The sequence below is a fragment of the Narcine bancroftii genome, chromosome 8 (assembly GCF_036971445.1).
Source record: "Narcine bancroftii isolate sNarBan1 chromosome 8, sNarBan1.hap1, whole genome shotgun sequence".
Lineage (NCBI taxonomy): Eukaryota > Metazoa > Chordata > Chondrichthyes > Torpediniformes > Narcinidae > Narcine > Narcine bancroftii.
This window is the reverse complement of record NC_091476.1, coordinates 138,735,133-138,758,819: the sequence shown is the minus strand read 5'-3', so window position 1 is coordinate 138,758,819 and position 23,687 is coordinate 138,735,133. Positions and strand designations below refer to the sequence as shown.

The window sequence follows — 23,687 nt, the reverse complement described above, 5'->3', positions numbered from 1 at the left end:
GTACAATCAGGAAGCTGTCAGGGCCCGCAGTCCTCTGGGAGCCCTGCTTGCCATCGGCACCCTCACAGATCCCGGTCCCCGTACCTGGTTTCTACAAGCTATTCCCCCACAGCCCACAGGTCTTTTGGCCTGTGAGCCCCTCACTGGACAACAGCTGTGGTCTCCTCCCCTGTGTGGTCCTCTCCCAGGTTCACTGATCTTCTGGAGCCTGTGGGCCTTGTGGTCTGGGCTTCCAAGTATGGGCAACACCATCTTGGACATGGACCTCTGTGGGTTCACTGATGTGAAAAGAAATTCTGGTGGTTTTTTCTACAGGCTGTAAACTATATTCTGTGAAAGTCAGAGGTAAGCTCAGTGAAGGTGACTGGACCTTGAGCATGGCATCCAGAATGCACTCAACAATGAGTGACTCCATCCAACAGATTGCTGTCCTGGCAGTGAGGGTGGTAAACATAATCGTCACTCCTGCATTCATTCTTTCCCTACTATTTTCCCAGATGGAACGCCTCGGATTATTTCGTCCTTCAGCGAGAAGGTGGTTAATCCGGGTGAGCAGTTCTCTCTCATGTGTGCGGCGAAGGGTGCTCCGCTTCCCACCCTCTCCTGGACACTGGACGACGAGTTGATCATCAGAGACAGTGGGCACCGAACAAACCAGTACACCATGACGGATGGCACCACTGTCAGCCATATGAATGTCACAAGCCCGCAGATCAAAGATGGAGGGGTTTACCGCTGTGCCGCAAGGAATCTAGTTGGCAGCGCCGAGTACCAAGCGCGAATAAACGTAAGAGGTGCCTGTCTACTTTTAAATATCAGATAGGAATAAATTCTTTTGTTAAGTCTGCCATGTTAACCTCTTGTTTCATTTCAAATGCCCACTTATCACCTTCTAATCAACAAGTTGGATTTCCTTCCAAAATTAATGATCAAGCAGATATGTTCCTATCATTAAGAGCTGCACCCTATCTTTGTCTCTTCCTTTCTGAGCACCACCAGGTTCAGGAACAGCTGCTACCCCTCCACCATCAGACTCCTCAACAACAAACTCAATCAGGGACCATTTAAGGACTCTTACTTTTGCATTTTATTGATTGTTTTTTTCGCTCTCTATATTGCACAATCAGTTTGTTTACATTTCTTTGTTTGCTTATATGTGTACGTTGAGTACAGTTTTTTTGCATTACAATTAAGTGGTAATTCTGCCTCCCCTGCAAATCTATAAAATTAGGGGAGGAATAAATAGGGTGGATTGTCAGAATATTTATCGCAGGATAAATATGTCAAACAATAGAGGACATGCATCTCAGGTGCGGAGGGGAAGTTTAAAGGAGATGCACAGAGAAGGATTTTTGCAGAGAGGGAAAGTGGCGGGTGCCTGGAACGGGCTGCCAGGGGCAGTGGTGGAAGCAGGTATGACAGTGGCATTCAAGAGGCTTCTACATAGATGCGTGAATATGCAGGGAATAGAGGAACAATGTGCAAACAGCAGAGTTTTAGTTGAATCATGTTCGATGCAGACATTGTGGGTGAAAGGGCCTGTTCCTGATCCTGTGCTGTTCTCTGTTCTTTTGATGCAATATGGTTTAAAACTAGACATACATTTATTTATAGCTTCATAACATGCCCCATTTTTAACTGTATCATTAAAGTTAATGATACAGTTTAACTTTATCATAAACATTAAATGATAAAATGCAAACTGAATATTGGTTTGTAATTCCTTGGCACAGTGAAGCCCAACGTTTTGGGCTTGGGCTCTTCTGCTTACGTGTTCCTCCTTTCTCCTTTTGTCTCTGCTTACATCTGACGAAGGGCTCAGGCCCTAAACGTTGGTCACCCTTTACTTCCTCTGGATTATCCATGATCTGCTGAATTTCTCCAGCACATTTGTGTATTGGATACACATCCATACTGCACAACTCTATAGGTCTGTGACTGTGTGATAACCAATGGCTCTTTTTATCTCAATTTAAGTTGGTTGTCCATCAGCTTAAACTGATAGCTTACTGGAGCAAGTAAAGAGCAGAATCCTTTATCATCAAGGTCTTGGCTTGCCTGCTCCTCATCCTATTCTGGCCAAGTATGAAATGATTTTCCCCCTCCCCACCCCCAACCCCAAACTCCCATACTTCTGCTCAATGTAGTTGGAAAGGGCATTGCTCCTTGTTCATGTAAGTCCTGAACTGGTACAGCAGGCCGAGACCCAGATCCTTTGTCTGCAATCGGCCCCATTGAATAAAGCAGTGAGTATTCAGAATCAGTGAGCCTCAGAGCTTTCTGGATCATTCATGCACTGCAGCTGAAGGCATGTGGGTGTTGCCGTACAGATCACAGGCCCAGGGGAATACCCTCTGTGGAGCTTTCCAGACTGTCATGAAACTACGTCATCTCGGAAGGTTTTGTGTTTTCTTCCAAACCTCTGAAGACTTCTTAGGGAGACTGTCCCGCGTGGAAGCATTTTCTAGGTGGGCAGGTTTGGGAGAAAAACCTTCAACATTCTGTGTCAGCTTGGATCTGTTTTTGTTTCCAAATCACAAACCAAAGCAAAAAAAAACACAGTGTGATCTTTTCTTTTGCGTGTCGCCTACATTTCACGCCTGACTCCCCCTTTCTCAGCCTTCTTCACAGTTTATTGCACACAATTATACCAGGGATGTTTTAACAAGCAGACAGCATCCTATTTTTGTGCCATAAGAGGACTTTTAGTCTAAATGCCTCTTGTAAATTGCACTACTTGTTTTCTGACTACAGGACTGCAAAGTGTGATTACTTGAAGGATGTTTGGGGATCACTATCCAGGATGCTTCAAGGGTAATTGCATTCCTGAGAGGTGCTAGTTAATCCCTCGTCTAATTAATACCTCCAACCTGCCAGCTGAGATAAAACGACGGGCCAAATTTCCCTGAAGCTTTTTGATGAGCATTTTTTCAGAGAAGCAGATGAACAAAGCAGCAGGAGGTAAACATGGACAGGGAGGGGCTGAAATTTCTCCACTGCACCCTGATGAGGCGCCTCCCACTGTTAAAGTCAGCTCCTCAATGGAACATGAGAACATAAGAAATAGGAGCTATCCGGCCCATCGAGCCTGCTATGCAATTCAATGGGATCATGGCTGATCTGATGATCGGCTCACCTCCACCTACCTGCCTTTTCTCCATATCCTGAAATTCCCCTACTTTGTAAAAATCTATCCAACCTTGTCTTGAAAAAATTTACTGAGGTACCTTCACTGCGTCAATGGGCAGCGGATTCCACAGACTCACCACCCTCTGGAAAAAACGGTTCCTCCGTCCTCAATCTACTGCCCTGATTCTTGAGGATCTGTTCCCTAATTCTAGATTCCCCACCAATGGGATCAATATACCTACTTTTGTCTTATCTATGTCTTTCCTAATTTTATACATTTGTACAAGAGCGCCTCTCATCCTTCTAAATTCCAGTGAGTACCATCCCAGATGACTCAGTTTCTCCTCTGTCTACCCGGTTCATGATCTCCTCAAAGAATTCCAGTAAGTTTGTCGAACAGGACCTGCTTTTCACCATTTCACCGAATGGAAGTAGCAAATAAAAGTCACCTTTCTTATTATTCATTTCAGCAGTGGAATGATCCTGTTTACAATGTGTCCTTTGAAAAATAGAGCCCTAAAGTTGAACATCATAGAAACAGACCCTTCAGCCTATCTATATCACAATTTCTATCTGTACTATTCTCACTCAAGTACCAGTCCAGATGCCTCTTAAATGTTGTTACTGTTTTTGCCTCTGCATCTCTTTTGACAGCTCACACCAGAACCCAATTACACTTTGTGTGAAAATTTTACCCCTCAAATCTTCTTTAATCCTTCCTCTTTGACATTGATCACCCCTTCAAGCTGGCCTGAAAGTATCAATGTATTGATGCATACCCCTGAACTTGATGTAGCAAACAGGCTTCACAACTGTACTATCTCATCTGAAGTGGGTTATTTGTTCAGCTCTCCAGGGTTGTGGTTTTCTCCATCACTGTCCATCTCTGATTGGCCTTAGGAAGGTGCAGTGAGCTCTCTCAGGGAAATCAAGGGGTCATCGAGGGGTCCACAAATTTTCTCTCTGAAATGATGAGGGAAATTATTTTCAAGTCAGTGGTTGTGACTTTGATGGGGACCTGCAGGTGATGGCATTGCCTGGTGCTCATACCCTTCAAAGACTGAACCATTTCTTTGTAGGCAGTGCAACAATTAGTACATCTGTGCTGAGGGCAGTGTGCTTATATTGCTGGAATTTTGAGGGTTGTTATCCATGGGTCCATGAGTCTGAAGGATTGGGAGTCTTTTTTCAGAAAGTTGTTGGATCCTATCCTTCCCCCAACCAGTGTCAGCTCACCCCCAACTGCTAATGTTTCCAGGAAGTCTGCAATTAGAAAGTGTCCAAAAGTGGCCTGGTTTGATTAATTTCCCTTAGAGGAGTCCCTCCCACTCCATAACCCATATCTACGATTCCTCACTGTAAATGGGAATCCAGCATTTCCAACTGGACTTTGAACAGAGCGCCACTCACATTCTAAGATTCAAGATTCCTTTACTGTCATGTAATAATATAGGATGTAATATTACACGAAATTGCGTTCTGCCTACCATAAAGTCATTGTAGAGCTCGTCGAAAGAACCAAAGACTTGTTGATCCAAACCAAGGCTTTTATTAGCAAAAGACCGGAGCTCTTCACAGGTGGCCGACCAGTCCGGAATGATCCGACCTGGCTAGGGACACAACCCTTTAAGGCCCAAACAATAGGTGTGGCTTAGCTCTCAGCCAATCGCTGTAAGCACAGTCTAGATACAGTAACTATATACACTATGTACATTGGTGATAGATCTGTACTATCACAGTCATTAGTGTTGTCCAGCGCCCCCTTACAGTCGGATCAAAAGAGAAGCAAAAGAGAGTCCCTTCAGATTGACTGAGTGGCCGTCGATTCACCTCCTGCGCTCCTGCAGCCTCCACAGCTGATTCTATCCCTTAATCAAAATGATTTCACGAATGTAGATTTTTTTTTTCCTCACTGAAATTCACAGTAGTTGTTTTAAAATTCAGAGGTGAGGGCAGGCCATAGATGTCACTTGGCTAGATCGTGGTATAATGTGATATGTATCACTGTGGTGTTTTAATGCAGGAATCCTTTTCACAGGCTCTCCGAGCATACGCTCCATGAAAAACATCACGGCCATTGCCGGGAGAGATACCTTCATTAACTGCCGAGTGATTGGATATCCCTACTACTCCATCAAATGGTACAAAGACTCAATACTGCTTCCTGACAATCACAGACAGGCTGTGTTCGAGAATGGCACCTTGAAGCTCATGGACGTGCAGAAGGGGATGGATGAAGGGGAGTACGTCTGCAGTGTGCTAGTACAACAGCAGCACTCGATCAGCCAGAGGGCCCACGTCGCAGTTAAAGGTATGACTGAAGTGCAAGGGACAAAGGTCACTGAATGGGGCACAAGTGGGTTCCATCTATTGGACACGAAAGTACCAACTGCCTTCCAGCCCTCCAATTTGTCTCGCTACCCTGCTCTAGTCCTTTGCCACTCAAATTCAAGTTTATTATCACCTGGTGTCTGCATACAATCCAACGAAACAGCATTTCTTTGGGCCATGGTGCGCACACATACACACAAAAGACCCAGAAGAGAATAACCATATATTCATCAAGATATAATTTAAAATAAATATATTTAAATATTTTGATGATTTACTCCGTTACAGGTTACTATTCTTCATCTCACAGCCTGTGTGAAGAATCTATTTCCCAGCCCCTGTACCTCCTTCTTGATTGTAATCAGTGCTGGGCGGAAAGGGTCTTCTACAATTATTTGAGCCCTATTTAAGTAATCCTCCTGATAGATGTCATCAATGGAGGAAAGGAAGACCCCAGTGATCCTCTCAATTGTTTTGATGACCCTCTCTATTGAATTCCCATCCTTTGCTTTGCAGCTTCTATACTACAAAATGATGCAGTCAAACAGGATACTCTCAAATGTGCTCCTGTAAAATGTTGTCAAGATGAGGGCCACCAATTCTCTTGCCCATCCCTTCAATGATCATGGGGATAAACTAGAAACATCTGGTCAGTCGAATGTATAAAACAACCTGTTTGTTAGTGTAATATAATGATGTTTGCAGACCTGTGCATTTGAGCCATTTCCAGGCTTTGACAGATTGTTCTTCAGTAGACCATGTGCATCCGTACACCACAGTTGCAAGCAGGGAATGCATATTATAGACCACTCTGGGAGGACACATGCCTCTAAAGAGAAGAGCAAAGTTGTGCCAGAATGCTGTCAGCCTTTGGGAAGAATGATGGCATGACTGAGGTGAACTGCATTGTCCAATCAATACAGCACTTGCTGCAATAAACTCCTTGAAGCCTTGGCACTGCCACAGTCCCCAAACACCAATCACTGGCTTGCATCAGGCTGGAAATATAACTTGTACAGAGGCAGCAAATGTTTCCTTTAGTGGTCTGTTGTATTGACAACCTGCACCAGACACCTTACCATTGAATTCAAACCACGTATCAGTGAACTGCAGCATAAGATAAATTTAGAGGTACAAAAGCATTGTAATAAAGGGTTAGAGAAAAAACAGTGATGAAATCGAGGTGGAGCAGGGCAATAGGGAAATGCACAGTGGAGATAGATGTAAGTGGAAATGGACAGAGGAAATATTGTGGAGATGCAGAGCTGAACTGGAGCAGAAAAAGAGCTGCTGGGGGAATTCCACAGGTCAGGCAGTATCTATGGAGGGAAGTAGATACTTGACATGTCACGGTGGAACCCTTCAGCTGGACTGGACATGAAAGAGTCCATTTCTCTCCCCAGATGCTGCTCGACCTGATGAGATCCTCCAGCAGCTTGTTTTTCATTCCATATTCCAGCATCTGCAGACTCTTGAGTCTCCAGAGTGTGTCACATTATTGCACAGAGGAAGTAAGGTGTGGATGTGCAATAATGGAGACTCCACCAGTACCTCACTTAACATTTCAAGTAATTATGATGTAAGTGGAGGTAAACAAGAAAGTCAGCAGATGCTGGGGTCGAGTGCAATCGACAAATTTGCCTGGAGAAACTCCATGGGCCATGCAGCATGTCGTGTAAACATAGAGGAGCATATGAGCTCAGTGACTGGCTACATCAGCAAGTGCATTGAGAATGTCACCAAAATCAAATGCTAGCCAGAAACCATGCAGAGGTCCAGGTCCTTCTTAGAGCTCATGATGCTGCCTTCAGGATAGAGTGTAGGATGGCACTTAGATCAGACAGGACAGGGTGCAGGATGGCACTTAGATCAGATAAGGCTGAACTCTCCCATGTAATCTGGAAGGCAAAGTGATGAGTATGTGTAGAAGATCCACACTGGTGACACAAGGCAAATGTAACAAGGGATCAAGACTATAACAGATCACAAGTCAACCTTGTGAATTAAGGACAATGACACCTCCCTTCCAGACAAACCGAACATCTCCTATGTACAGTTTGATGAGAAGAAGAGGATGATGCCAAAGAAAGCTTCATGTCCCCCTGATGAACAAGCCCCCTTCATACCCTATACAAGGTGAACCCACACAAGGTGGTGGGATCAGACTACATACATGATCGGTACTGAAGGACTGCGCAGAACAATTGATGGAAGTCTTCATGGACATCTTCAAAACCTCACTGCAGCAGTCTATCGTTCTCATAGGGTTCAAGACAGCCACCATCATGCCGGTACCCAAAAGGGCAAAAATAACAGGCCTCAATGACTACTTTCCTGTGGCACTGACCTCCTCCATTATTAAATGCTTCATGCTTCTGGTGATGGAACGCATCAAAGCACACCTCCCAGAAATGCAGGTCTCATTTCAATTCACTTCAGAAAAAACGGTTCCACAGATGATGCTATAGCTTTGTTGTTTCAGTCTGTCTGACCCACCTGGAGAACAACGCCTCATATGCCAGGGAGCTGTTCATTGACTTCAGCTCAACCACGCAACACCATCCCCCACAGGCAACCTCTCCACACTGAGCCATTGTCTGATTCATTGATGCAGAGGGTGAGGATTTGTGAGTGTTTAGAAAATAGGACAACTCACTGGTCCATGGGCCAGTGCAAAGCAGGTTAGCAGTTTACGGTAGGAATACAGAGATATGATAATGGTATCGAAGTTCTGAAATATAATACATTATCACTTTGCTGTGTATTTCAATAACATCATTGGGATGCAAAATTATGCATTGGTACTCGAGGGTGGCAGAGTGGTACAGCTCATTGAACTGCTGCCTCACAGCCCCAGCGATCCAGGTTCAATCCTGACCTCGGGATCGCAGTCTGTGTGCAGTTTGCAAGTTCACCCTGAGGCCACGTGGACTTCCTCTGGATACTCCAGTTCCATTTCCAAATCTCAAATGTGCATCAGGTGAATGAAATATTTTCACCAATTAAATACTGTGCAGTACGGTTAGCGGCCACTGCTGAATGCTCCATGTCCTAAAAGCTGCAAGGACTTAATGGGATTGTGGCAAGTATAGATAGCAGGAAATGGATGTTCTCTGAGCCTACACGATGTACCAAAATTACTTCCTCCTGTCTCAAGGAAGTATTTATTAATTTAAGGATTGGTTTTCCAGAGATTCCTTTCATATCTGAGAGCTTTATTCATCACAATCAGTAAAGCCATGGAGTCAAGTAGGAAATTGCAGGTCTTATCCCTCATTCTAAATGGTTTGTTGGGTTTCTGTTGATGTCTTAAGTGTCCTCAATGGACTAGCTGATGGAATGGATCTCTCCACTCTCTATTGCTATCCTTCAACCCATGCAGACTTAGCTTGTTGTAATTATATAGCTTCATTAGGTGAACAATGTGTGCAGGTATTGAGCCAGGGTGGTAAGTTTAGGTATAATTAAAATCATGGTGAATTTCCATACCTTGTTGAAATGACTTTCCATCTCATCAGATTCTAGGGAGAGGCAAGACCAATTTCTGTTCCTGCCTTCATGTGAGTCTTCAGGGAACAGGAAGGAGGGGCCTTTTCTTCAATTGTACCCCAGAGCACCCTTTTACACAGTTTAGTCAAAGGCAGTGGAAGGATAATTAGTTACTCACCATGGAGAGCCAATAATGAGAAAAAAGCTGCAAATACTGTCATTATTAATATTTTAAATCCACAAAATGCTTAATGAAACTGAAAGAAGAAGGTAATATTAAATCTTAAATAGACTTTAGATTGGATTTTTAATACAACAGAGTATTTGCCATTTCCAACATCTACAAGTTTTATTTTGCTTTTTTACTTAGCGATTTAGCATGGTGACAAGCCCTTCTGGCCCGTGTGCCCGCACCACTCAAATGCACCCATATGACTAATCAACCTATTAACCCCATACACTTTTGGAACATGGGAAGAAACCCATGCTGACAGAGAGAGAACATGAAAATTCCTTGGAGATAGCAGCGGATTCGAAGCCGGCTAGCTGGCACTGTAATGGGGTTAGACTAACCCCATTATTGGTCTTATTGGTCGAGAAAGTTTGCTTTATAGTTTCCATTCGTTGCAAATTTGATCACAATGGAATGCAAAATCCTCAGCACCTCCTAATTATTTTTATTCAGTTGAGAAATCCAGAGAAAAAAACAGGCTCAATACTTTTGAACGGGTATAATGAGAGTTCTCTGTTACCCAATTGATGAGGAGAGCGACTTGGTCATCGGATTCAATTATCAGACAACGCTGGTTGTTCTCATTCCAATGGATGGAAGGTCGACTCTTGGTCTCAGAACTTCTGCTTTATGATAAACTAGAGCAGATTTCCCACTCCAGATTTCCATTTTCAATCCAGGCAGACCGTCATTGCAGGCTTTCATACCAAGTTGCCCACTGGGGCAAAGGAATGAAGAAAAATGCAAGTTTTTCTTTGTCTGCCTAATTGATTGAATGCATGGTGTGCCCTCAATCCTGTTTGTTATTCAAATCTCATTGTTGGTCCCCTTGTCCACCAAGGCCCAGATGCCCCATCACCCTCGCTCTGCCTGTGTGTGATGCAGAGCTGTTTCCAGCTGATTGGTGAAGAAAAGAATCAAACCAGCATGTGAGATCATGAGATTTACCCCCATCCCAGTAAAACATGGGTATGCTGCAATGCATTCTTTTTTTCATGGTGAATGACAAGCCAAATGAATTCTATGTCGTTGGCGAAAGGTTAATTAAATTTTCCAAGCTTCAGAGGAAATCCTCCTGTTTTATTTTAATAAATGCATCATGCCAGTCAAAGAGAAAGGGCAAAAATAATGTGAGAAGAAATGCAATTTAACTGAAACATAAAATCCAGATACTCATACATGCAAAACAAGGTTTCACAATGTTGACAACATATTAAAGCATGTAACCTGAGGAAGGCTGATCTCCAGTCTTTCTGCAGTGCCTTCGAATGCTTTGCAAGCCTCACCAAAAAAAATGTGCATCATTTTTTAAGTGCTCAAGAGAACATCTAAAATGCATCTTGCTCACATTAATTATTCAGGACTATGTAGAGAGCTGTGTGTTCAGACGAAGCCATTCCAAGCCTTGCCTTGATTAAATTCTGATTACACTACACAAGAGTGTGGCTTGTGTGCCGGAGGACTTTGCTGCTCAAATGTGGGAGTGTAATACTTAAATTTATCAGGAACTTATGGATAGCCCACATAGATAAGACAGAGGCTGGAAAATGTTTTCCCCTGGTAGGTGAGACTAAAACTGGGGGCATGATCTCAAGATTAGAGTAAATAGGTTCAGGACGGATTTGAGGAGGAATAGTTTTTCGCACAGAATGGTGAATCCATAGAATTCTCTGCCTATGGAAGCAGTGGAGGCTGCCTCATCGAATGTAGATGTTTGCCAAGTAGGGGAATTAAGGATTATGGGGAAAAGACAGATGGAGCAAGTCTACAGCCAGAATTATTAAATGCTGGACCAAGCTCGATGGGCTGAATGGCCTGCACCTGCTCCAATTTCTTATGTTCTAATAAGAGCTTCAGACATTGAAAGCAATGGCCTACAAACTAAACTGTTTGCAACTTCCTGGACAATGTTGGATCCTATGACTGTATAGAATTTGCCAGGACCTCCATTTTATTAAAAATATTAAAGATTAAAGGGCAGCATGGTGAGTGTAATGCTTAATGCAATGCTATTACAGCGCCAGTGACCCTGCTTCGAATCCACCGCTGTCTGTACGTTCTCCCTGTGACCAGTGTGGATGTCCTCTGGGTTCCTCCCACATTCCAAAGATGTACGGGATTAGTAGGTTAATTGGTCACATGGGTGTAATTGAGCGGCGTGGTTTCATGGACCAAGAGGGCCATTTCGCCATGCTATATTTTTTGGAAAAATTTATTTAAAGTTTTACAAAATACAAAATATAAAACACAAAATAAAACTAAATCTACCTATAAACCCCCTCCCCCCACCTTTCCCACCCCTTACCACCCTCCCCCCTTGGAGGTTTTTTTTAAAAAAATTACATAAAATCATAATAGGGTTGAAGTGCATCGTTACATCTAAATCCATACATTCCAAATACGAAGTCCACATTTTAACAAAAGAAGAATAATTATTTCATAAACTATACGTTATCTTCTCCAAATACAACATGATTGAATTTCTTTATGCCATCTTTGTATACTTAATTCAACATTATTTTTCAAAGTTATAGCTATACATTTTCTAGCCACCGCCAAACCCAGTCAGATAAAAGCAATTTGAAGTTTTTCCAAACATGAACCTGCTGTAATTGGATTCATATACCCCAATAAACACGTCCATGGATCCATATATAATTCTATTTGGAACAAATCTCGCAAACATTTAATTACTTTCTCCCAAAAAGGCTTAACCTTTATACATTCCCACATCAAGTGCAGCAAGGTACCTGTCTGATTTGCACATCGAAAACACAAATCTGACTCACTAAAGCCATATCTTTTTAATTTTTCAGGAGTTAAATATAACTGATGTAAAAAATTATAATTATAACATACGTTAATTAATTTTGTAACACTATCTAAACACATATCAGACCATTCTTCCACAGGGATAGGAATAGACAAATCCTTCTCCCATTTATCCCTTATTGTAAATACATCTACCTTCTTCATGCTGTATCCTGCAATGGAATTACATTTACTGAAAAAGAGCCACAGAGTGAGTTTGTGAGATTCTGATCTCAAGAACAATTGCTTTGGCCACTCTGTGTGAATGAATCACATTCAAGGCTTCGCCTTTTGAACACTGCAGACCCCATAGCATCAGAGAGAATGACAAAACCTTAGTAAACTTCAGTGACTCTGACTCCAAAATTTGAGGCACCTGGTGGACTTTACCATAGAGGTCTGGAACAACAGATTTAATGTGGTGGTCTGTCTTACTAGGCCATTTAGTAGGGGCATTGAGAATCAAATATATTGTATACCTGGACTCACAGCAGGCTAGATGGGGTAAGATTTACACAACTACGCCCATGAAGACCAGATAGATTTCTACAGCAATCCAATAATTTCATGGTTATTGCTATAGAAATTGGGGATAGAAATTGATTCACATAATTCCATAATAAAAGAGTTGTACTGTTGGAATGGAGTCAACTTATTTTGTTTATCTTTCTACGAGCAATTTTTGTTACACTTAGCTCCAACATAATTTTCCTCCAAATTCAGAAACCCAATATTTGTCTGCAGTGAGATTTTCAACCTTACTACTTATTTAAAAGACCTTTGAACAGGTTCACGTATAGGGAAGATTTACAGTGATATAAGCTGAATGCAAGCAAATGGGACCAGCTCAGGTCAGCATCTTGGAGAACATGGCTAAGTTGAGCTGAAGGCCCTGCTCCATGCTGTATAACTCTTTGACTATGAGGTGAACTTGATTTGTTCTTACAAGCTCACAGAGCAATCAGGTTTTACTGATCCTCCTCTTCCTGACACCATACTATTTAAAGGGCTAGTATTCACACTATATACTTGGTCTGCCTCTTCCAGCGAACTCAGTTCCAAGACTGCTTTGACAAGGTCACTCTTGGCACCTGATCTTTCCTTACTGTGCAGCATCTCACAACTGCAACGTTAGGGAGGTCATCCAAGATCTATACACATGTGCCACCTTTCCTTCACCCCCAAACTAGGTTTTTATGAGCTGCTCTGCTGTCCTTTTAGAGATTTCCCTGGCAACTTCTTCTCTTGCAATATAACCCTAGAGTGTTTTTTGTTGCCTCCCTGTAGGCCTCACCAACTTATTTGGGGCCCACTGACCTCTGGGTAGCCCATCCCTACCATTACAGCATCCATTCATTCATTCCCACAGTCACTGGAAGAATGTTGCTTGTTTTTTGGAATATCCTTTTAAGAGATGGCTGCGCAAATTGTGCCTGCTTCATTGCACGTAGAGGGCAATGAGAACTTTCGTCAATGAGGAACAGCACAATGAAATCAACATCAGTTTTTAGTGCCATGTCATGCAGGGAAGCTAACAACTTGGTGCTGTGAACTTTGCAATTGATGTTGTCACATTCACGTACTGCCCACCACCAGCCCCCCAAGGGCAGATTGGGATGGGCAATTATTGATGGTGCTGCTAGTGATGCCCATGTTGTGAAAAAATAAATAAATAAACAAGATGAATAGACTCTCCGAGATCCTAAAGTTGCCAATTTAATTATTCACGTGATGGGGGAGTACAGTCAATATAAGGACAGTATTGAATGACACTTGGTATATAAAACATTAAGTGGGTACTTCTCCACGTGCTTGGAAAGTTAATTGGTCAAGCATGCCCCTGCAAATACTAATTAACTCCATACATTAAACTGATCTGGAACGAAACAACCATAAGACCTTAAGAGTAGAGGAGCTATTCGGCCTGTCAAGTCCTCACCAGAACATCCAGACAACAATAATTGTTGAATCAGGTTAAAATCAACCTTAGAGCTTGGACTCATGAATTATTGATAGGCTCAGCAGTTTTTCTTCCTTCATTTCAACTACAATCCAATTTTATTATTATTATCATCAGTTGCTCTCCCCCATCCGTCCCCCTGCCTGCAAAGTTTTATTTAATTCAGTGTAAATTCCCTTTCTTCCATGACACAATTTGAATCAATGCCCATAAGACATTCCAACCCTACATTGCTGGTAACAATGGGCAGCACAGAGGCGCAGCAAGTAGAGCCACAAGGTGACACGGGTTCAATCCTGACCACGAGTGCTGTCTGAGTGGTGTTTGCACGTTCTTCCAGTGATTTCAAGGGTTTCCTCTGGGTGATCTGGTTTCATCCTGCATCACAAAGATGTGTAGGTGGGAAGGCCGCTGTACATTGCTCTGAGTGTGTTGAATCTGGTGAGAGTTGATGAGAATGTGAGGAAAATAAAATAGGATAGGATTGGTGGTCTCGATGAACTGAGGGGTTGTGCCTACTGTAACTCTTTGTAGCTCTATAATCACACCTCTTGCTAACTCTTCCTGTCATGTGCTGGAGACATTATCACATGACCTGACTTGAACTAATAGTTTGTCAGGAAAGAAAGTTGTTCAGGGCACCAATCCCATTCCCTCACTTATTTTCCTTTAACCTATTCTCTCTCACATGCCAATTAACACCACCTCTGATGCTCTTTCCTGTGACTAATTAACCCGATATTCACCACAGCCCAGCGATTCTTATTGTTTTAAATAAGCATCTGCTCAGTATCGAGGGTATCCACATGTGTTTCAGACTGAGAATCCTCTGGAACTGGTGAATGATTTATGATAAAAGTGAATGTTTGGAATTCCTGTTAGTTCACCAGGAACATTGGCATGTATAGATATATTAAATACAATGCCAGTAATTGCATACAGTACCAAAAACAACATGCAAAAAGTAAATTGCTGGAGGAATTCAGCAGGTTGGTGGGAGGGGGTTGTGGAGGATGTTCATGTTTCAGGTTAAGACTCTGTACGAGATAGACATTAATTCATTCCTTTCAGGATTAGATTCGTGGGTATTGAAACCTTTCTAATTAATATAAAAGATATTCTGCAAGTCAGGTTGCGTGCATGAAGAAAGAAACTGAGTTAACATGACAGCTGAATGAGGTGACATCAGAACTGTCCTGTTTTGACAATAACTGGAAAGGTTGCTTATCTAAAGTTGTTTGATTTAATGTTGAGTTCCAAGGTCTAAAAAGTGCCTTCATGAGATATTAGACATATTGTAGACATAGACATAGAACATTACACCACTGAGCAGGCCCTTCGGCCCTTGATGTTGTGCCAACCTACATATTCTTACAAAAAAAAGACTCTTTCTTCCTTGTAACCTTTTTTATTCAACCATGTGTCCGTCTAAGAGTCTCTTAAATGCCCCTGATGTTTCAGTCTCCACCACCATCCCTGGCAAAGCATCCAGGCACCTACATCTCTCTGGGTAAAAAAACTTTCCTCTGATGTCTATTCTAAATTTTCCTCCCTTCACTTTGTACAGCATGGTTGGTGTAGCGGTTAGTGCAACAACTTTACAGCGCCACCGATTGGGACCGAGGTTCAAATCCCTTGCTGTCTGTGAAGAGTTTGTACATTCTCCCTGTGTCTGTGTGAGTTTTCCCCAGGGGCTCCGGTTTCCTCCCTCCATTCAAAATGTACCTGGGGTGTAGGTTAATTGGGTGTAAATTGGACAGCATGGACTTAGGGCCCAAAATGGCCTGTTACCATCCTAAGTATCTAAATTAAAATTAAAATATTGTTGCTTGAGTTGATTTTGAATGACATTGGAAGAGTTTTGGTGGTTAAAGGCAGAGTGGTCAAAGTGGGAGATGGATGGAGAAAAGAATGCCAGTGACTGGAAACCCAGGCCACTCTGGCATGTCTAGTACAGCAAGAAAGTCATTCTGCATGCAATCCAGCCTGTCAAGCTCAGCAATAAAAGCACTATACAGAGTGGAGATTAACAGAGAGAGCAGTTTAGTTAGAGCAAAGGCAGCATTATTTTATTTGTGGGAGGATATTCAGGCATTTGATAACAATGGGAAAGAAGCGATCCTTCAATTTGGAGGTGCGTCATCTCACACGTGAATACTTTTCCTGATGTGAAGAGGGAGAAGAGAGTGTGGACATGTGGGATATATTGGCTATTGTTCTGAGGCTGCAGGAGCTGTAGATGATGTCAATCGAAGAGAGCGGAGGGTGTGTGATAGTCTAAAAGAGGTCGAGGGGCCACAAGACTCGCACCTCCAGGTTCAGGAACAGCTGCTACCCTTCCACCATCAGACTCCTCAATGACAGACTCAATCAAGGACTTATTTAAGGACTCTTACCTGTGCACATTATGGATTCTTTCCCTCTCTGTACTACACAATTCTTTGTTTGTTTACACATGTACATTGAGTACAATATTTTTGCTCTACCAGTAAGTGATAATTCTGCCTCACCCACAGTAAAAAGAATCTCAGAGTTGTATGTAATGTCATGTATGTACTCTAACGATAAATCTGAAAATTTGACATGGGATTGCCATAACATGCCAAAGGCAGGTGAACGAACGTCTCTTGCCCTTTATCCACCATGAAATCAATGATGATTTTTTTCCAGTTCCCCCCCTGATCCAGCCATTCGAGTTCCCACCGGCTTCGATCGGGCAGCTGCTCTACATCCCCTGCGTGGTGTCGTCAGGAGATATGCCCATCCGCATCACCTGGAGGAAGGATGGTCAGGTCATCCTCTCTGGCTCTGGGGTCACCATTGAAACCAAAGAATTCATGAGCTCCCTGCAGATCTCCAGCGTCTCCCTGAAACACAATGGTAACTACATGTGCATAGCCAGCAATGAGGCTGCAACTGTCATGCGTGAGCGCCGGCTCATAGTCCGAGGTGAGAAGCTCCTTGCCCTTGCCCGTGTGTCTTGCCTTGTTAACTGTCTGTTCTCGATATCTATTACATTCCTGAAGCGGAGTTGATGGCAATTGATGCGAGATGATTTTGGGAAGGTGGGATCCATCGAGTTTAGAACGAGTCATTTTAATTGGGAAGCTGTTCAGGTAACCTGATAATCTTGCAACCAAAACACACTTTAATTGGCTGTGCATCAATTTGTTATTCATTGGATCTTCCTTTGTCTATTGACCTAGAATGCAACAGCCATCATATTTTCTTGAGAATGTGACAAGGTAAAATTTCTTTTGTGTTGGCCCTTGATTCAGCGATAAATGTTGGCCAGGACGAAATTTTGCTTTTGTTTGAATCACAAGATGTTGCAGTGGTGCCAGTAGTCAAGCTACTATCCCATAGCTCCAGTGGCCTTCACTCAAGATGAATTTTGGTGCCAATTTTCAGGAGCTTGAATTCTCTTTGGGTTTCTGCAGGTGCTCCAGGTTCCTCCCATAGCCTGAAAAGGTACAGATTGATTGTTTAATTGGTCACTGTAAATTACTCTTTGTGAGAATGTGGGGTAAATAGAAGGAGGATCACAGTAAATGGGTGCTTGGTAGTTGGCATAGACTCAATGGGACTGAACACACTAGTCATCTGACAAAATGGTGCAACCAATTGAAACAAGAACTCAAGGACATGGGTTAAGGAAATGTCTAAGGGGATCATTGGGGGGCGGGACTTCTTAACGTAGAGATTGGTGAGTATGGAATGAGCTGCCAGGAGAGATGATGGATGCGGGTATGATTTTGACATTGAAGAGAAGAATGGAGAGGTAGATGGCTGGAAGGGGTACGGCGGGCTAAGGTTCAGGTGCATGTTGACAGGTCAACTGAAAAAAAATAGTTTGGCACATACTAGATGGGCAAAAAGGATTGCAGAATAGTGTTCAATGGTTCTTATAAGCCACTAATAAACCATTTACCTCACGTGTGCTCTAACTCTCTTAATAAAAGCGTTCCAGCACCAGTGTCTCCCAGTCTTGTGTGTGAATGCCATTATTTCTCTTTTCTATACACAGTGACCAAGAGTAATGAACATAAAAGTTAAAGAAATGATTTTGACCATTATGACTCATCTTTGACAGTATGTTCTGACTGGCCTGGATGTTCAATCACTGACCAAGTTATGAGAACTTATTTAACCATGATTTCTGTCTTCCAGTCCCCCCTCGGTTTGTGGTGCAGCCCAACAACCAGGATGGGATCTATGGGAAATCCGGAGTTCTAAACTGTTCAGTGGATGGATATCCTCCCCCGAAGGTCATGTGGAAGCATGCAAAAGGTATGACCACTGCTTTCCATTCATTTCTCATATCTTGGTGCTCACTGGGATTTGTGTGAACACAAGTCGGGTTTAACGTATTGCATTCTGCAGTCCAAAAACACACCAGGTTCATCCATCATGGCACCAAATCAATTTGACTATATTCCTTTGCCCATTGCTCTGGGCCTCTGCTTCCATCATTGGTCACAAAGCACATTAGTCATAATTCTTTATTCCCTGATTAGTGAATTCTTGGCCTTCCTCCAATAATATTATTAGGAAATAAGAGTGGTAGTGAGAAGAATATTATCATTCTTACTGTCTCTCATTTCCTGCAGTAATGTCTTTGATCTCATGATTAAATCACAGGTAAAACTAGAGGTTTGACAAATTCACTGTGTGATCTAGTCCAGTCATTCTCAACCATTTTTTGGCTATGGCTCTCTTCGGACTCTGCTCAACATTTATGGGTCCCTTCCTACGAAGCAGTCAAATTTATTTGATTTCTTCTCTACTTCTCTCTGACTGATTACATAAAAATAGTTCATGATTTCAGTCCGTGGCCTCTCTTAAATAGTGCTGTATCCCCCAAGGTGGGAGGGGGGAGGGGCCCCGTTGAGAATGACTGATCTATATCATTGTTTGGAAATCCCAAGTTAAGTCAAGTTTATTGTCATCTGATTGTACAAGAACAACCCATCAAAAGTGTTCTCCGATCCTTCGTGCAAAGCACGCAGACACACAACCAGTCATAATTATACGTACAAGCAAACAATACGTAGGCAGGACAAGTATTCATATATAAAAATAAATATTGTCTCATAAATATGAGTCTCAGATGGTTACTGTGAGCAGATCCTTTGGTCATTCAGCTTTCTCTCTGCCCATGCGAAGAAGCTATCCCTCAACCTGGTGGTGCTGGCTCTAATACTGCCAAGCGGGAGCAGTTGAAAATTGCTGTGTGTGGGATGGAAGGGTCCTCAATGATTTTACAAGCCCTCTTCAGGCAATGATCTCGATAGATCATGTCAATGGGGGAGAGGAAAGGCTCCAGTGATCATCTTTGCCAATCACATGGACCTATGGATTGACTTGCGATCCATTTCTCTGCAACAACTGTACCATGCAGTGATGCAACCAGCTAGGACGGTCTCGAAAGAGCTCCTATAGAAGGTTGACATAATGATGGCTGGTAGCCTTGCCTGCTTCAGAATTCTCAGGAAGTGTAGTTCGCTGACACGCCCACCTGTTGTGTGCCCACGATGGGCCATCAGAATCTTCACTGGCCTTCCCCGTTCCACATTCAATAAATTTGAGGTTACCTGAAGCTCTAACTCATACCAGGTCCTATTTGCTCACCGACACTGCCAACCAAGCCACAGTCACTCCCAATTAAGCAATGACGCAATTTTAAAATTCTCATGCTTTTTTTCTTCAAAACCTTCTCAGGACCCACTTTTATATACATCCTTCTGGATATCTGTAGCCTGCCAGCTGTGATGCCATGTTCATCCTTGAGTTCATTGGTGACCAAGCTGTCTCCTCCTGAAACCTCTCTATCTTTTTTATCCTTCATTATGTCATTCCTTAAGCCCTACTTCTTAGACTAATCTCCTGGTCATTCAGTCTTCTAGTATGGATCCAGAACAGGGTTTTTTTGTTCCTACATCTTTAGGTCTGCATCATGGCTAGTGCAGTGATGTTACAGCACCAACAACTGGGGTTTGAATCCAGCGCTGTCAGTCAGGAGTTTGTACGTTCTTCCCGTGTCTGTGTGGATTTCCTCCAGGTGCTCCAGTTTCCTCCCACCCTTCAAAGCATACCTGGGATTGAAGGTCAATTGGGTTTAATTTCATGGAACAGGCTCGTGGCCCGAAAGGGCCTGTTCCCGTGCCGAATGTTTAGAAACATAGAAACATAGAAGATAGGAGCAGGAGTAGGTCATTCGACCCTTCAAGCCTGCTCCACCATTCAACGAGATCATGGCTGATCTTAAAGTTCATTACCCCGTCCCCGCCTTCTCTCCGTAACCTTTAATACCCTTTTACTGAAGAAATATATCTAATTCCCTCTTAAATATATTTAATGAACCTGCCTCTACTGCCCTCTGTGGCAATGAATTCCACAGATTCACCACCCTCTGAGTAAAGAAATTCCTCCTCATCTCGGTCCTAAATGGTTTGCCTATTATCCTTAAACCATGGCCTCGGGTTCTGGATTTTCCCATCCTTGGAAACATCCCATCTGCATCCATTCTGTCCAGTCCTGCCAGAATTTTATATGTCTCTATGAGATCCCCTCTCAATCTCTAAACTCCAGCGAGTACAATCCCAATTTGTGCAATCTTTCCTCATAAGTCATTCCTGCCATTCCAGGTCTCAGCCTGGTGAATCGCTTCTGCACTCCCTCCATTGCAAGAACATCCTTCCTTAGATAAGGTGACCAAAACTGCACACAATACTCCAGGTGTGGTCTCACCAAGGCCCTGTACAGCTGCAGTAAGGTATCCTTGTTCCTCTACTCAAACCCTCTTGACATGAAGGCCAACATACCATTTGCCTTTTTAACCGCCTGCTGTACCTGCATGCTTGCCTTCAGAGACTGGTGTACAAGTACCCCTAGGTCTCTCTGCACTTCCCCATCTCTTAATCTATTGCCATTCAAATAGTAATCTGCCCTCTGGTTTGTATTACCAAACATTTATCCACATTGTAGTGCATTTGCCATGTATCTGCCCAGTCCCTCAATTTATCCAAATCACACTGGAGCTTCCTGACCCCCTCTTCCGTGCACACAACCCCTCCTAGCTTAGTGTCATCTGCAAATTTGGAGATATTACATCCAATCCCCTCATCCAGATCATTAATGTAAATTTAAACACTGTTTCAATGGTTCTCTCATATTACGTCCTGTTTAAGTTCAGAAAAAAGTTAGATATCAGTAAAATTTGAAGATAGATGACAACCTTTTCTATCTTATTTTCATTTGATGTAAATGTTTTTTTTTAATGTGATTAGATGTACTCACTCTTCCAGGTGAGATATAGTATTACCTTGGTTTTTTTGATTCACAGTAGGAATCAAAAGCTGCAAAATATACATAACCCTAAGGATAAGCTGCTCAGATGTATTTTTTGGTTAGTTTTATTTTTTTTAAAAGAGTAGGTGAGGTTTTTTACATATTTTTGATGTCTTTTCTGTCTTCACCCAATGCAATGGAGGGGGAAACTGAGTTTATAGAGTATAGACACACACATATATGTGATATTGTATTTTCAGTTTTGTTCCCTTTTCTTCATTGTACTGTATTTATTATAAAAATCAATAAAAAAAGATTGAAAAGGAAAAATATTAAATTAAATTAAAATTAAAATCATCACTGGGTCTAAATGTACATTATACCGATCAACGTCTAAAAAATTTCTCAGCCACAATTTGGATATGTCCATGCAGTCCAGCTGTGACTGTCAAAAGTACAATACTCTGGTTGTAAAAAAAAAGCTTTCTGTCAAAAATAAATATCCCTAGTTACCCAAACAAGGTTCTACAATGGCTATTAAAGGAGTGTTAGAAATATAATGAACTTTCTTCTTGAAACATGGTTTAGTTAGAATTATCATAGATGTCAGGAATCAATTTGCAAAAATGTGGAATAAATATATTTTTTTAAATGCACATGGTAATAAGCCATGAGTCAAGAATACTTATGCAGAGCATTTGTAATCTGCTAATGAACACGGGCTGGTGTTTGCAGTGGTTGAAACATAAGCCAGCTACTGTGCACCATTTTGGTCTGAGTTTCACAAAGGACAAAGGTTAAATGGTAATGAAGCAGTTGGGGTTCGAGTCCTCTGATGTACCCTGAAATTTCAAAAGCTGCTTTTGATCTTGAAGAGATTTGCTGCCTGCTGAAAACCCCTTCCAGTAATGACAGCATACAAGGTGCAGCATGTAATGATTAAATTTCTTCCTTGGATCCAAATATTATTAATCATATTTCTCAATAATCCTCTGAATTCAATAACTTATCACTGACTTTATCCCTTGCAGGAAGCGGGAACCCTCAGCAATACCACCCCGTCCCATTGACAGGCCGAATTCAGATCCTGGCTAACGGCTCCTTGTTGATCCGCCATGTTTTAGAAGAAGATATTGGTTACTACCTTTGTCAGGCCAGCAATGGAGTTGGCACAGACATCAGCAAGTCAATGTTTCTCACAGTAAAGAGTAAGTGGCTTGACTTTTCAACCACATTTTCAGAAATCTGTACATGCTGAAAGTGAAGTCCATTTGAAAGTCGATGCACACGATTGTTTATCATGCTGTCTTCCAAGAACTTGATCAAATCAAACTGCTTGATAACAGAGTTGAAAGAGCAATGTTCCAGTTTTTACTGTAAGCACAACTTGCCAAAGAAGCATAGGCTGTTTAGTCATTGTTTTTATGATTGCCCTCTGAAAGAGCTTGTATTTATGCAGCCTCACTCCCTTCCTCTTTGCCCATAGCATGGGGAAGATTTTGCTTTCAAGCATCTAACTAAATCGCAATCAAAAATTACTAGGATTCAGCTTTTACTCTATCTTCATTCTGTGACACCAGATCATAATAACTCATCATATTGAGCAAAGAAAAAAAAATCCGTCCATTTCTCTCCTGGATTTTTTTGACCATCCATAGTCATAGAGAAACAGACCCTTGAGCCTCACTGACTATGTTGATCAAATTGTCTACCTAATCTATTCCCATTTGCCTGCATTCGACCCATATCCCACTGAACCTTTCCTATCCATGCACCTGACTAAATGTTTTTTTGAATTGTGCAATTGTATCTCCCTCCACCACTTTCCCTGGAAGGTTGTTCCACATACCCACCACCCCGTGAGTGAAAGAACTTCTGTTTGGGTCGTCTCTTCCTCTTTGCCCATAGAACTGAGATATTCTCCTTTTCAAACATCCATCTAAATCTCAATCAAAAGTTACTAATGATTTTACTTTTACTATCTCCTCAGGAATTGCATCCAGATCAAATCAAATATTTATCTTGCTCTCATTTAAATGTTGGAATGAATTCTCTCTCCACTATTGCGCCAGCAACGCATTCTGAGCCCCGAAAAATACTTCTTCACTTACTTTCAGCTTTTTTGCCAATCACTTTTATTCTACAAATTACTTATTCATAACCATTGTGCCAATGGGATCAAATCCTCTCTCTGTCTATACATTTCATGATTCAAATCATGTCCCCTTGAAGCTTCCCTTGTTCCAAAGAGATCAGGTGTTGATTCTCCAGTGTATCCACGCAGATAATGGTCATCTATAGAATCGTTCCAGTAAATCTTTGCAGAACTTTTCCTTATGTCTTCACATCTTTCCTAAAATGTGGAGCTGAGAACTTGACACAGTATTCCAGTTATGGGAGAATCAGTGTTTTATAAATAAAAACACATTGCTGGAGAAACTCAGC

General features: G+C 42.2%; 2 protein-coding genes across 2 annotated transcripts in view; both read left to right on the top strand.

Moving 5' to 3' along the window:
- The window catches only part of LOC138741243 (cell adhesion molecule DSCAML1-like), a 352,860-nt gene extending 352,037 nt beyond the window's left edge, over positions 1–823 (top strand). Inside the window, exon 7 of the mRNA XM_069895004.1 lies at positions 498–823. Within this exon, the coding sequence (XP_069751105.1) occupies positions 498–823 (326 nt within the window). The remainder of the gene's footprint in view (positions 1–497) is intronic.
- LOC138742116 (cell adhesion molecule DSCAML1-like) lies at positions 708–23,327 on the top strand. The gene is made up of 6 exons (XM_069896301.1): positions 708–787; positions 5,168–5,440; positions 16,623–16,901; positions 18,123–18,242; positions 22,274–22,450; positions 23,233–23,327. Exons 2-6 carry the CDS (start codon positions 5,188–5,190, stop codon positions 23,325–23,327), a joined length of 924 nt encoding a protein of 307 aa, XP_069752402.1. The 5' UTR covers positions 708–787; positions 5,168–5,187.
- Positions 23,328–23,687: the final 360 nt, after the last annotated feature.